This window comes from Prionailurus viverrinus, chromosome A3 (genome assembly GCF_022837055.1).
Source record: "Prionailurus viverrinus isolate Anna chromosome A3, UM_Priviv_1.0, whole genome shotgun sequence".
NCBI lineage: Eukaryota > Metazoa > Chordata > Mammalia > Carnivora > Felidae > Prionailurus > Prionailurus viverrinus.
The window spans coordinates 90,800,822-90,814,646 of record NC_062563.1 but is presented as its reverse complement, the minus strand read 5'-3'; the positions used below and the strand labels follow the sequence as shown (position 1 = coordinate 90,814,646).

The window sequence follows — 13,825 nt, the reverse complement described above, 5'->3', positions numbered from 1 at the left end:
TCATTTTGAGCAGTTGGAGCAGAAAGAAGTGAATTTTTTCCCTAAAATACATGGTAGGAGCTCAGGAGAGAAAAATCCAATTTTTGAGAAAATGTTGGTTATGTGGCTCCAGGTGCTTTTCTCTGCCCTATGCACTTAATTTTATGCTCATTAAGATAGAAAAATATGCTCTGTTCCACTTGTGTACTAGGCTAGGGAAAAAATGAAATGTATCCTTTCTGCTATCTGCAAGAGATACTAAACACAAGAAACTACTCATGACTGCCTAACAGAAAGAAGGATCCTTAATTTCTAAATGAACCTCCCATCTTCCTGGGTCAAGGCATTTCTTCTCTTTATGCCATTGATAGAGACGATAACTGGTATAATTAATGCATAGGTGTCAAGATCACACAAAAGTTTTATGTACTGGTCTTCTTTTTCCAAACAATCCTATATAAATGCCTCAGTTTCCTGTATCAATTTCAGTGTACTTCAAGCTGACCAGATTAAGCTTATAGAACGAATTAGATTCTATTTCCATGACAGTCAATAACCAACTGCTAGCTCATTGCTTCCTGGCAGCCATAAATCCACACAGTGGGCAGGCAGATGGTTGGGCCCTACCCTGGATTAGGTGTGCTAGATGAATTTTTTGTTTTGTTTTGTTTTGTTTTGTTTTGTTTCTAAACTAAAATCACAGGTCAGGCTGCCTGCAGGCAGCATGCCAAGGCCTGCTGGTTATAGACACAAATACCTTTATAACATGGATACACTCACTGATGACAAAGATTAAAAGGAAGGAGATCGTGCCTAAACCCATCTGACATCTTTGTAGAGTTTAAATATGGAAATAGAATAAGGTTGACCAGTTAACCAAAAAATATGAAGAGCACTTACCACAGTGCTCAGCACTAGTCTGAATGTTTTAGAAATAGAACATTCAGGGGCGCCTGGGTGGCTCAGTTGGTTGACCGTCCGACTTCGGCTCAGGTCATGATTTCACGGTCCGTGAGTTCGAGCCCCGTGTCAGGCTCTGTGCTGACAGCTCAGAGCCTGGAGCCTGCTTCAGATTCTGTGTCTCCCTCTCTCTCTGCCCCTCCCCTGTTCATGCTCTGTCTCTGTCTCAAAAATAAATAAACGTTAAAAAAATTAAAAAAAAGAAATACAACATTCAGTCCCTGATCCTAAGGAACCTAGGATTTAACTGATGAGACTAGTGCACATATAATAACACATCATGGGGGCGCCTGGGTAGCTCAGTCGGTTGAGTGTCCGACTTCGGCCTAGGTCATGATCCTGCGTTTTGTGGGTTTGAGCCCCGTGTCAGGCTCTGTGCTGACAGCTCGGAGCCTGCTTCAGATTCTCTGTCTCCCTCTCTCTCTGCCCCTCCCCTGCTTGCACTCTGTCTCCCAAAAATAAATAAATATTAAAAAAAAAAAACACATCATGGAAGACAAAGAGGAATTCAGCATTAAATCCTGGGTTCTTAGCCCTCCCAACCTCCCAAACTATATGCTGGTCCTTTAAGCTTCCCTTTCCTCAATTTCCTCCCACCTCTCCTTCACACCTCCTTCACAGTCTCCTATTTGAGACCCTCTAAACGCTAGTATTCTCCCTTCGAACGCCTCTTCTCAATCTATACATTTAACCTGGTGAAATGATCATAATTGAAACTTCAACTGCCATCAGTTTGCTCTAGAACCTCCAACTCACAGACCCACATGGATGCACACCTTCAGACCCCATAGACATCTCAAAGGCTGGGTGTCCAAACGTGCTTCCTTCCCAGTATTTTGATTCTTGGTGAATGGCACCACCATCTACTCAGCAACTTCAGGAATCACCTGTGGCTGTTTTTTCTTCCTTACTCTTTTTTTGTTTTGTTTTAAACAGGTACTATTTCTTTTTTTAATGTTTGTTTATTTTGAGAGAGAAGGAGAGCATGAGCAGGGGAGGGGCAGAGAGAGAGGGAGAGACAGAATTCCCAAGCAGGCTCCATGTTATCAACCCACGGCCTGATGCGGGGCTTGTACCCACAAACTGTGTGATTACGACCTGAGCTGAAACCAAGAGTTGGACACTCAACTGACTGAGCAACCCAGGAGCCCCTCTTCTTCCTTACTTACAGCCAACCATTAGTTCTTTTTCCTAATCTTACTCTTATCCACCCACTCCTCTCCTCCCTCCTACTCAATGTCATTCTCTGAGCTCAGGCACTGATTATTTCTTGCCTGAACCACACCTGAGCTTGCAAACTGGTTTCTCTACTTTTGGTATCGTCTCTTCTTCCCCTGAACTCCCCCTCTCTGGCCACTCCCAATCTTTCATCCAATATACCAACTACTTGTATTTCCTCATGTCTTCTCATCTCTACATCTTCATGTGGTTTTTCATGTATTTTTCATCTCCATAATCTTCATGTCCCTTTGCCTGGAACACTCTACCTTCTTCCTATTAATCCATTAAACTTCCACTTATCCTTTAAAACTCAGATCAAACATCACCTCCTCCAGGAACTTCTTTCTGATACTCACCTACCCAAAGTCATATTCTCCACCTTTATGCTGGGATCCAAATATTGCGCTGTCTAAAAAAATACTTAAAACACATAAAATTCCTCTTTATCTCCAACTGAGTGGGGGGGGGGGAAGAGGGAGATACTTTCTCATAAAAACTATAGGAAATAGACTTTCCATTACTGCAAACAGAGGTAAGTCTCTGTGTCCCCCATTCAGAACTATGGTCTGTATTGAAGCACCCAGTGGACACTGCTACCAACCACATTTTCTGGACAACACTCCCCCCGCTCACCCAGACTCTCACCATGCTCTAGGCAAAAGGAGAGGTTTTTTTCTTGTATTGGCCTTTGGCTACTCCTTTAGGGCAGGATGATCAACTGGATAAAAATACAGCATTTCTGTGAAGGCGACTCCTACCATCTAACTCCTAATCTGCTTCTCCTACAGTTTGATGTCTCTAGCTGTCTGTAGGATGCTCCTCAGAGAAATCAGGACAAGGTTCAAAAGTTAACACAAGGGGCGCCTGGGTGGCTCAGTCAGTTAAGCGTCCGACTTCGGCTCAGGTCATGATCTCACGGCTCGTGAGTTCGAGCCCCGCGTCGGGCTCTGTGCTGACAGCTCAGAGCCTGGAGCCTGTTTCAGATTCTGTGTCTCCCTCTCTCTCTCTGACCCTCCCCCATTCATGCTCTGTCTCTCTCTGTCTCAAAAGTAAATAAACGTTAAAAAAAACTTAAAAAAAAAAAGTTAACACAAACCAGTTTCCTTAACCATGAAATGATGAGCAGGTGATCTCCAAGGATGCATTCCCACTAAAAAGTCACCTGAACTCATTCCCTGTCCTAAACTGGCTCTTGTGAATTTCCCCATTTCTAGGGATAGATAAAATACATAGAGCCTAGTTATTGCAGCTCACTAGCTTGTGACAGTGGTATTACAGGATGGTTAAGGGGATCGCCAATGTGTGTCTCAAGATATTAGAAATGTATGAAATACTCTCTTCCTCCAATAATTCAACACAGAACTTCAACTTGTGCTAAGATTCCCCAAACCTTTACATACCACACTACCTTCTGGAGGAAGGCATTTCCTTTCACATATTCTAAATTTATTTCTTTGAAGCTTCAAGGGGTGCCTTTAATTCTAGTATTTCAAGATTTGGAGAATAAGTCCATACGAAGGCCATCCATACCTTCAGAAACTCATAGTCTGTATACAAGGGAAAAACAGTGCTCTTGGTGTTTGGGTTTTTGGTTATCCAGTAAAGCCTATATTGGCCAAAACTGCCGATTTGGCATACATCACCACATTGAATATTAAGTTTCTTTTGCTATGCTATAAAACCTTTCTATGCTTTTATAAAGTTGTTTGTTATTAGTGCATAATGGCATCTCCAAACTTCACCGTCACTTCCATGGAAAATTCTTCCTTATACTGACCTGCTCTGCACCTACCTACCACAGTTGAGGGGATGAGTTTCTGGAATATGAGATGGTTCCCATCTGACATCAATCCCAGAGTGAGCAGCCTTTATTCCTAACCCTTGTCCTGAGCCCGAGTTCACAGAGACAAATTCTGCCATACTGGCTGATGGAAGCAACAGTCCAGAAATGGGGTCTCCAGATACTTCTGGAAAACAGGATGGCTTTCCCTAGCATGAACCCCCAGCACCAAGAAACTGTTTCTAAGTGAATTCCTTCTTCTTTGCCCTTCTTCACACCTAATACCACTATTTTACTTAGGACTCATTTCTCAATTAAACAATTTAAGAGTCCAACTGCCTAGGTTCAAATCTCACTTTTACCATGTGCTAGATGTGGACCTGCGTAAATTGCTGAATCTGAGTTTGTTTCCTTCGTCATTAAGATGGAACTACTGACAGTACCCCCTTCATATAGATACTATTAGGATGAAATGACTAACTGTAAAGTACTTGGCACGGTGCCTGGAATAGAGCAAGTGTTTCATAAATATTATTATTACTATTACTATTACTACTACTACTACTACTACTATTATTATTATTATTATTATTCTCAATAGCTTCCTAACCAGTTTTCTGCCACAGGCTATTACCCTTCACCAATCTATCTTCCAAGCTACTTCCAGGATATGCTGTCAAAACATTTCTTGATTATAAAATGCATATTTTATTATAGAAAGTTCAGAAAACATATAAGGGAAAAGTCAGCCACTGTCTGACCACAGAGACAACCACTAGTGATGTATTTCCTTCCATTCTTTTTCTTTTTCCATTTTTTTCTTCAAATGTTTTTATTTGAGAGAGAGTGCGCACGCGTGTGCGCGTGAACACAGTGAGTAGGGGAAGGGCAGAGAGACTGGGAGACACAGAATCCAAAGCAAGCTCCAGACTCCGAGCTGTCAGTGCAGAGCCCAACGCGGGGCTCAAACCCATGAACCATGAGATCATGACCTGAGCTAAAGTCGGTCGCTTGACTAAGCCACCCAGGTGCCCCCCACCTTTTTTTTTTTTTATGTAGGTGAGATGATCATTTATGTACCGTTTAGGTGTGTACATTGTTTCCAACTAAGCATTACCCCATAATTTAACATTTAACACCACGAGGTAGGTTTGGTTCTAATTCTCTGTTTAGGATGAGATGCAGATAAAACATGAACCAGAACAATAAATGACTGGTGGTAGGACTCTCCACTCCCCTTATCTCTCGCCCACTGCCCTGCCTTCCGGGCTGAGAGGCAACAGCTGCTGGCATTGCTACTGCCTGGTGTCTGTGATGCCGACACTCTCCTCCCTGCTCCTCTGCTCTCCAGCTTCAAGCTGAGACTTGTCCTCTCTGATGGAATGTGGAGCCCTGAGGGTTCGGGTCCACCCCTGTGCTACCGGCCTGCCGGCTTGCCTGCCAGCCTGCTCTGTTGCCCCGAACACGGTGCTCACACACGCCTGGGACTTCAGTGGCCACTGTCTCCCCTCTCCCCATCGGTGTTCACTACATGTTTCAAAACCCAGCCTGGAACAAGAGTTTCCAAAAGAAAACATGACCCTCCCTAACAACAACCAAGCCCGGGGTTTCGGAGGGCTCTTGGCTCTTACCGTTTAGCCACATCCATTATGACTGCACAGGCACTGGGCCAACAGCTGTTGAATGGGTGACTGAATATCTTATTGTTTCTGTTGTCTCTTCAAGCAGACCACAGAGTCCTTCAGAGAGGAACCATGTCTCCTAATTTTTATCCTTAACGGTAGTTAGTACAGAACTAGTAATCAACAAATGACTGATGAATAAAGTAATGGCCAATACTTTTCTTCCTTTGTAACACGTATATTTTTACTTCTTTCTCTTGCCTTACTGCACTCAACAGGCTCGGTGACAGCTAACACTCTTATAGTGTTTACAATGTGCCAGACACAATTCTAAGTGCTTTATACATTTCAACTAATTTAAACCTTCCAACAGCCCTGGTGAGGGGATACTATTATCTTTTTATTTTGTGCACGAGGAAGTGATGGAGTTAGAATTCAAATTTCTTTATTTTTTTAAAAAATTTTTTTAATGTGTATTTATTTTTGAGACAGAGACAGAGCATGAACAGGGGAGGGTCAGAGAGAAAGGGAGACACAGAATCTGAAACAGGCTCCAGGCTCTGAGCTGTCAGCACAGAGCCCAATGCAGGGCTCGAACTCACGAGCCGTGAGATCATGACCTGAGCCAAAGTCGGACGCTTAACCGACTGAGCCACCCAGGCGCCCCAGAATTCAAATTTAAAAAACTAGTTTGATCAAGGGCACCTGGGTGGCTCACTCGGTTAGGCATCTGACCAGCTCAGGTAATGATCTCATGGTCAGTAAGTTCAAGTCCCACATCGGGTGAGTTTCAGCCCTGCTTCAGATGAGCCCCACGTCTCTCTCTCTCCCTCCCTGCCCCTCGTAGCATTCTCTCTCTCTCTCCCCCTCTCTCTCTCTGCCCTTTGTTCACTTGCATCCTCTCTCAAAAAAACAAACCAAAAAAAACCCCCCAAAAACTAGTTCGATCAAATATCACATCCATATAATTGAATTCAACAAAATATTTCTTTTTAAAATAATTTATTTTTGAAAGAGAGAGAGAGAGGGAGAGAGCGAGCACCCAAAGAAGCTGGGGAGGGGCAAAGAGAGAGAGGGGAAACACAGAATCCGAATCAGGCTCAGAGCCTGACGTGGGGCTTGAACGCACTAACCATGAGATCATGACGTGAGCCAAAGTCAGACACTTAACCAACTGAGCCACCTAGATGCCCCAACAATATACACATATATATTACCAATTAATATATATATATATATTTTTTTAATGTTTATTTTTGAGAGAGAGAGAGAGAGAGAGAGAGAGAGAGAGAGAGAGAACGTGCGAGCAAGCATGAGTGGGGGAGGGGCAGAGAGCGAGGGAGACACAGAATCTGAAGCAGGCTCCAGGCTCTGAGCTGTCAGCACAGAGCCCAATGCGGGGCTCGAACTCGGGAACGGCGAGGTCATGACATAGGCCGAAGACAGACACTTAACCAACTGAGCCACCCAGATGCCCCTTAATATGTTTAGTAAGGACCAACTATGGCCTAAGCATTATGTAAGGTTATGTCCTACTCTGCAGAGGAAGAAATACCTAACAATGTACTAAGTATCAGGCAGATGGGACAGATACACACCAAGGCAAAGAAAGAAAAGGGCAAAGGGAAGGGCCCAATTCCTATGATCAGAACAAGCCTCTCCAAAATGTTGAGAAATAAGGAGGCTCCCAAAGGCATCTCATAATTAAGATCCAAGAATGAACAGGGTTAGCCATCGACGGGGCCACAATCCCAAAACATGTCTGTGAGCATTTGGCAGGACCCTCCACTTCTGTGCACTCTCAGACAGAAATATGGGGGCCAACTTGCCCTTGTTCCCCAAGTGATTCCTTATCTGGACTACAGGAGTCTGGGGTAGCTGGAGTGGGCAGGACAGCCCAGCTCCTCCTTCCTGACAAGGACACAGCATCCCAACTAGTCACACAATTGACCTAATATTAATTTATTTTAATACGCAGAGAACACAGACTTTTTGTAAGACTTGTTTTGTGTATCATAAAATCACAAGAATTTCAACATGCTCCTCACCAGCATCCATGTTTTGAGCAACACCTGAAACACATCTTTTACAGAACGCTTCATAAATAGCAGAGTCACAGCCTAGCATAGACCTGAGGCTTCCTGATAACATCACTGACCTCCCGAGACAGAAGCTCCCAGGAGCGGTCCTCGTAGCCTTCGCTGTGTTTTCACTGGAAGGCAAGGCTCAGAAATGGACCAATTCCTCAGTGCTCTTACCCATTAGGCTTCAGCCACCACCTGATGCTATGTCCAAACCCACAGCTCAGAGCTCTAGGCTTTCAGCCTACCCAAACTCATCCCTCCTCCAAATATGTTTTTGGGGACCAGCACCACCAAGGTAGAGACCTGGGCTGTCCTAACCCCATACGTCCTCCTCCTGAGAGGCCCTCCACCCACCCGCTCTCTCAGTCAGGCCATTGTTATTTCTTGTTCGGCTCGTGACACCTTTCTTATAGGTTCCCCACCAGGCAGGCTTTCCTCTTCACCACAAGCTAGAAAAGTCTTTCAGAAGCACAAAGTGACAGATCATTACTTGCTTTAAAACCCTCAGGAGGTCACTATTACCTGTAAGATCAAGTCAGACTCCTGACCTCAGCTCATTATGCTGTGCAAGACCTGGCCCCTGGCTGCATCTCAGGCCACCTTTTGTTCCTACCCACATGTACTCCTCTCCTTTTGCTCCCCCTAGACCAAGAGCAGTCCAAATAAGCCCCACCCCCTCACAGCCACTAGGCTCAGGCCTCAACACACAAGGACCACCACCTCCTCTACGATGCCTTTGCCTCCATCTGGGCGACAAAGCGCCCATGCCCACCTCCACTGACATGCCCCATCACTGTCTGTTTCTTTCAATGTCTTTTCCATTAGCGTGTGAGCTCTTTTCTGTGTCCCCAGCCCTCAAGAGAACGACTCGCACACAGTAAACGTTTGCCAAACAACAGAATGAGCCCACCAGGCTTCGCCTTTCCCTGACACCCAGGTGGACTTACCGACACAATCGCAGGTGGGGAACTCAGCCTGGGCTCTCTTTGCAGGTGTGTCCAGCAGACTCTTGGTGGGTGTGTCCAGGTACTTAAGAGGGGACTCCAGGAAGCCACTGAGGGTGGGTGTGAGTGGGTTCTCGGCCTTGGTGGGTGTGGCCTCCTGGCCTCCCTCCTCTGAATGGAAGCAGGTGGTTGAGAGCACAGTCACAGCCCCTGAAGACTCGATCTTGATTTGCTTGGGGGAACGGGTAGAAAAAGGACTCTCGGGGGCTGGGAGACATGTTGGCTGGTTCTCGGGGTCCTGAATGGGCACAGATGGGGGGCCGGGAAGCCCAAAGCTATCCCCGAATTCAGCTTCAAACTGCCGGATGAGCTCTTCCAGCTTGTCATCGGCAGGGGGAAGAGGGCCGGCAGAGCCCGGCTGCAGGGTCGCCATGGGGCTAGGGGACCTCATTTCCTGAGTAGGGGGCAGCAGGCTGTCCCCGGAGGGACTAGGTGCAAATAGCGCAAGAGAAGGTTCTGGGGGCAAGGGGACAGCAGAGCCCTGTGAAGCTGGGACAGGGGCAGGTGGATGTGCCTGCGCATCCTCAGAGGCTGGGGACCTCAGCCCTTCCAGGACAATTTGCCGCAGAGGCGGGAAGAGAGGCTGTGCTTCCCGTGGCCTGGACTTCTTGATCTGAATGGGCTTCCGGACACTGGGCTTGATTCCAAGGGCGGCTTTCTCGGTTCCCACGAGACCTCCAGCTGGTGCCAGGGGCTTCTTCTTCTTCTCCTTGGGTGGTCTCTCTGGAGGCCGTGGGGCAGGTGAACTTGGTGGGGCCCACCAGCCCGGAGCAGGAGGCTCCGTGGGAGGGGGGAAGGAGCCATCGTGGGCCTGGTCCAGGAAAAGAGTGCGCTTATGGTGAAGGTGCTGCTGCAGGGCGGTCTGGGCCTTCTGGTGGGTGTCGGGCTCTGCGGGTGCGGCAGGAGCCTCCCTCTGGAGCATGGGGGATGGGGAAGGGGCTGGGGAGGAAGAGGGCACCTCCACCTTGACCTTGGGCTTGGTGGGCAGGGCCTCAGGCCGCTTGAATACTGACTGGATGTAATCACTGGCGCTGCCCAACAACTGCTCCAGTTCAGCCATGGGGTCAGGGCTTGGGCGGGGCATGGGCCAAGAGCTCCGTGGAGTTGCTGGTGGGGTATCAGTGCCCCAGGCTTCAGGAAACTCTGTCCTAGGAGTTGCTGGAGGGAAGGCAGGGCTATCAGGAGCAAAGGACGCGTGCTCTTCAGCGGGGACCACAGGCCACGAGGGGGCCCGGAGGTAGGACTGGGGAGATCGGAAAGGGGCAGGAGGGGACAAGGCCTCAGGGAGGGGGCAAGAAGCCTGGGAGGAGGAGTGGGAAGGCTGAGGGAGGGCAGAGGAGAGCTGTGTGAGGGCCTCAATGGCGATGGCTGTCTGCAGGCTGATGTTCTTTTCCTTGGCGATGCTCAGGGCACTCTGGGACAGGGGCAGGCCCTCTGGGGGAGGTATTTGGGGAACCTCAGAGCTGAGGAGTGGCCTGGTGCTGGGTGCTGGGAGGCCAGCCTCACCAGAAGGTAGAGTCCCTGGGAGCCTGGGCCGCTCTTCCCCTCCCTCCACGACCACAGACTTGATCTTCCCCTCCAGCCACTCGAGGTAGTCAGGGCATTCTGGGCCATCGCAGTTGCAGTTGGGCGGTTTCATGCCATGCCGAGCGAGGGCCAGGGCCGTCTGCAGTGTGTCCAGGTCTTCGCTGCCAGCAGAGCAGCCCTCGGGCCCTGACCGGGGTCCCCTGCTGTTGTTCCCAGCCTCGCGACTCATCTCACGGTTGAAGGTTTCATAAAGCCGGGTGCTAAGGGCCCCGTAAGAGGACACAGCTTCGGCCACAGCCGAAAAGGCCACCAGATCGTGGGCATCTTCCAGGCGAGCAGTGTGAGCTGGGCCTGGGGCAGCGTCCCAGTCGGGCTTCTGGTCTACTCGCCAAGGACCCCCAGTCCCCAGCAGACTGGGTCCAGCGGGTTCTCTAGCACCATTGACCGGCACCCCTGAGGCGCTTAGCTGCCGTGAGTCCCCATGGTACACTGGCCCTGAGTCCATCTGACCTGGAACAGGTCCATCAACTGGGCTGAGCTCTGAGCCTGTCTGAAGAAAGAAAGAGAGAGAGAAAAAGAGGAAAAAGATGAGCCATAATATTAGAAATGCACTGTCCTGCTTCACACCATTCAGATGCACACCTAAACCCTGCTTTTCTTGCAAACTCTGTCTCTGATACAGCTTGAACCTGAACTCATCTTCATGTCTCCTTTCCCAGCTAGCTGCACCAACAAAAATGAAAGGTAGGTCTTTAAAAGGTCCTAATCCAGAATTCTGAATTCTGTCGCTCACATCCTTTTAGAGCCTAAGATCAATCACACTGACAAGGCTCCCCAGAAACCAAGCATTTATTAAGGAGTTCCCAAAAAGATCGTTAACTCTCAATAACCAAAGTGACACCAGGACTACATTGATTTTGGTTTTTGTCAAGAGAAAGCTAACCAAGCACACCAACTAGCAATATGCCGTAAGTGTGCAGTGTGTGTGTGTACAGGGAAGGGAGCGAGCAGCCTTTATGGACAAATGCAGCCCGGACAAGGGGTCAGCCACAGCTTTTCAGTGGGAAGGAACCCACAGTATTTTTTCTCTGCCTGTTACTGTCCTCACTTAAGCCCTGGCTGAGCTCTGAGAGCTGGCAACAAGATGACATTCCCACTCCCAGTCCCAGCCAGGCCCAAGGGAAACACTGATGATTGGACACTGCGTGTGCTTAGCACCTCTTGCCGAGCCAGTCATGCCAGTAACAAGCAAGTTGCTATTTGGATGAAGATCCAGGCCTCTTCCCAAGCCCAAAACCACCCCTATACACCTGGTACCCAGCAAAGCACACAGAAGGGGGAGGGCATAAAAAGGAAGGAGCCAGGTGGCCCAGCCCAGCAACTTAAAAGCTGATACAAAAATGTGAAATTCAGTTTGCAGAATTCATCCCTCCAGAAAGGAAAGTTCTTCCTTACAACAGAATGCCAACAAAAAAATGTAGGAGGGATGATGGATTTGGGAAGTCCTCAGTGGATGCTACAATTAGCAGGTGAAAGCTTGATGGGGCACAGGATATATACATGGTCTCAAAGTATTTCCTCAAAAATCACTGAGTTATAATAGTAAAGAGAAATCTGGCAGACATCGCCTTAACCGAATGATCAAAGTTATCATCGCCAATATTGCAACCAACATCATGAGATTCTTGATATGATACACTGAGAAGGTTATAACATCACTCACACAGAACTCCAGCCAAAATGTACAACCTGAATCTAATTATGAGGAAACATCAAATAAATCCGAATTGGAGGGCATTCGAGATAGCACCTGGGTTGTTTTCTTCAAAAATTTCAAAGACAAGAAAGACAAACATCTCTGCAAACATCTTCAGCTTACTGAAGACACAGGATGGTGAAATGCATGCTCATGGGTTAGATCTTGGACTGGGGAAAACAGCTTAAACGTACACCATTGGGACATGTGATGCAATTTGAATATGGATGTGGATAAGATCACACTGTGTCAATCTCGGTCTTCTTGACTTGGGATTATTTTACTCTGATTATGTAAAAGGATGTCTTTGTCCTTAGGACACGGACAACACACACTGAAGTATTCAGGGTAAAGGAACAGAGTATCTCTAACAATCTCAAGTGGTTCAGAAAAGTATTATATGCATATAAAAAATATACACATATAAAGAAAATGACAAAGCGAAATGTGAACCATTTTAGTATGTGGGAGTCCCAGGTACTTTTCTTGCAACCTTTCTATAAACACTAAAATAAAGTGTATTAAACAGAGGGTTAAAACGATACTAGTCCCCGGACTGTCAGACATGGCCATCCTGGGCTCCAAAGCAGTGGTGGGAAGGTGGGATTTGGGACCAGCCCTACGGGAGGTGAGCAGAGGCCCAGCCTACGGTTCCCACCCCATCCTCGTCATTGCTCCAACTCTGGTGACTAAGGACTCACATGCTTTTCCAACAGACTTTTCTGAGATTTGCACGTGTAGTTCTCATTGCTGGGAATGCCCTGCCCAGCCTCTGTGGGGCCACTCTAGCTTATCCTCAAACACCAGCTCAATGTCACCTCCTCCCCGACCTGGTTGGCAGACATACCTGTGGCTCCTTCCCCCAGCCTCCCATAGCACCTTGTAGATGCCTCTATTAGCACTTTTCACATGCTCCTACTATTATTCAAGCAGCTGCCTCTCCCACCAGATGCTAGCTCCTTCAAGACAAAGTCCAAATCTTAACCACTTCTGCACCTCCTGCCCACAGCTGCTGCAATAACGCCCTCGCAGCCCAGGGAAAGGCTTCCCATCCTCCACTGGCCACAGACTAAGCTGCCTTTCCCTGACTATCTCTCCAAACGCGGAACTAGGAAAGAAACCTTTCCCTTAGGAATGTGGTTGATCACCCAGTAGTGCCTTCCCTCCTTCTCAAAACCTTAACTACCACGACAGCAAAGGCTACAAAGTCTGAAGTGGCCAAATTTTACACACTTCTGTGTAAAAGACAGAAGGAGCACGCATAACCCAGAAGAAACATGAGGGAGTAGCATGGATTTACAAAAACAGTGTCAGGAAGACTAATGCTGTGTGAGCTGAGGCTTCCCCAAAATGGTCAAGACAACTAAAAGGATTTAAAAAGTTATTTTTGGTTTGTGAATAAGAACAAGGAAGGGCTAGGCTGGCGCTTGTGCCTCTGAATTTCCTGGGAAAGAAAATGCTCTTCAGACCAAAAAGAGAAGGGCAGAGTGGACACAAAAAGGAAGGAAAGTAAAGCCAGGATGGGTGGGGAGATTTTAAGAAACTCTAAACTGCAGTTTCTCGGCCAGGGGATCCCACTGATCCATTCCTCAACACCTGCTGGTGATCCCGGAAGAAATATGCTGCCAGGAGAAGGTGTCTTCAGGCGGGAAAAGGGCAGGGATCATTCCCGACTTTAGTCCACTGAGCGAGGTCTGCCCCAGTAAGATTTCTGAATGGGTGACTGAGGAAACGAACCACAAAGAGCCAGGTTCACCAAAGGCCATCAACATCCAACTAATCTGCTTTTGTGTCCTATGGTCATCGGACCAGGGGATGGGGAGACATCCTGCCTCACAGGTCACAAACTCAAGCAAGCAAGGCAGTTCAAGGGCTGCAGGCCAAATGAGCCA

At 47.7% G+C, this 13,825-nt stretch overlaps 1 protein-coding gene across 7 annotated transcripts in view; it reads right to left on the bottom strand.

Annotated features, from left to right (window-relative positions):
• The window catches only part of TET3 (tet methylcytosine dioxygenase 3), a 102,631-nt gene that overhangs the window by 38,172 nt on the left and 50,634 nt on the right, over positions 1 to 13,825 (bottom strand). For all 7 annotated transcript variants that reach the window (XM_047853428.1, XM_047853427.1, XM_047853426.1 and 4 more), the window contains one exon: positions 8,594 to 10,727. In XM_047853428.1, the coding sequence (XP_047709384.1) occupies positions 8,594 to 10,727 (2,134 nt within the window). The remainder of the gene's footprint in view (positions 1 to 8,593; positions 10,728 to 13,825) is intronic.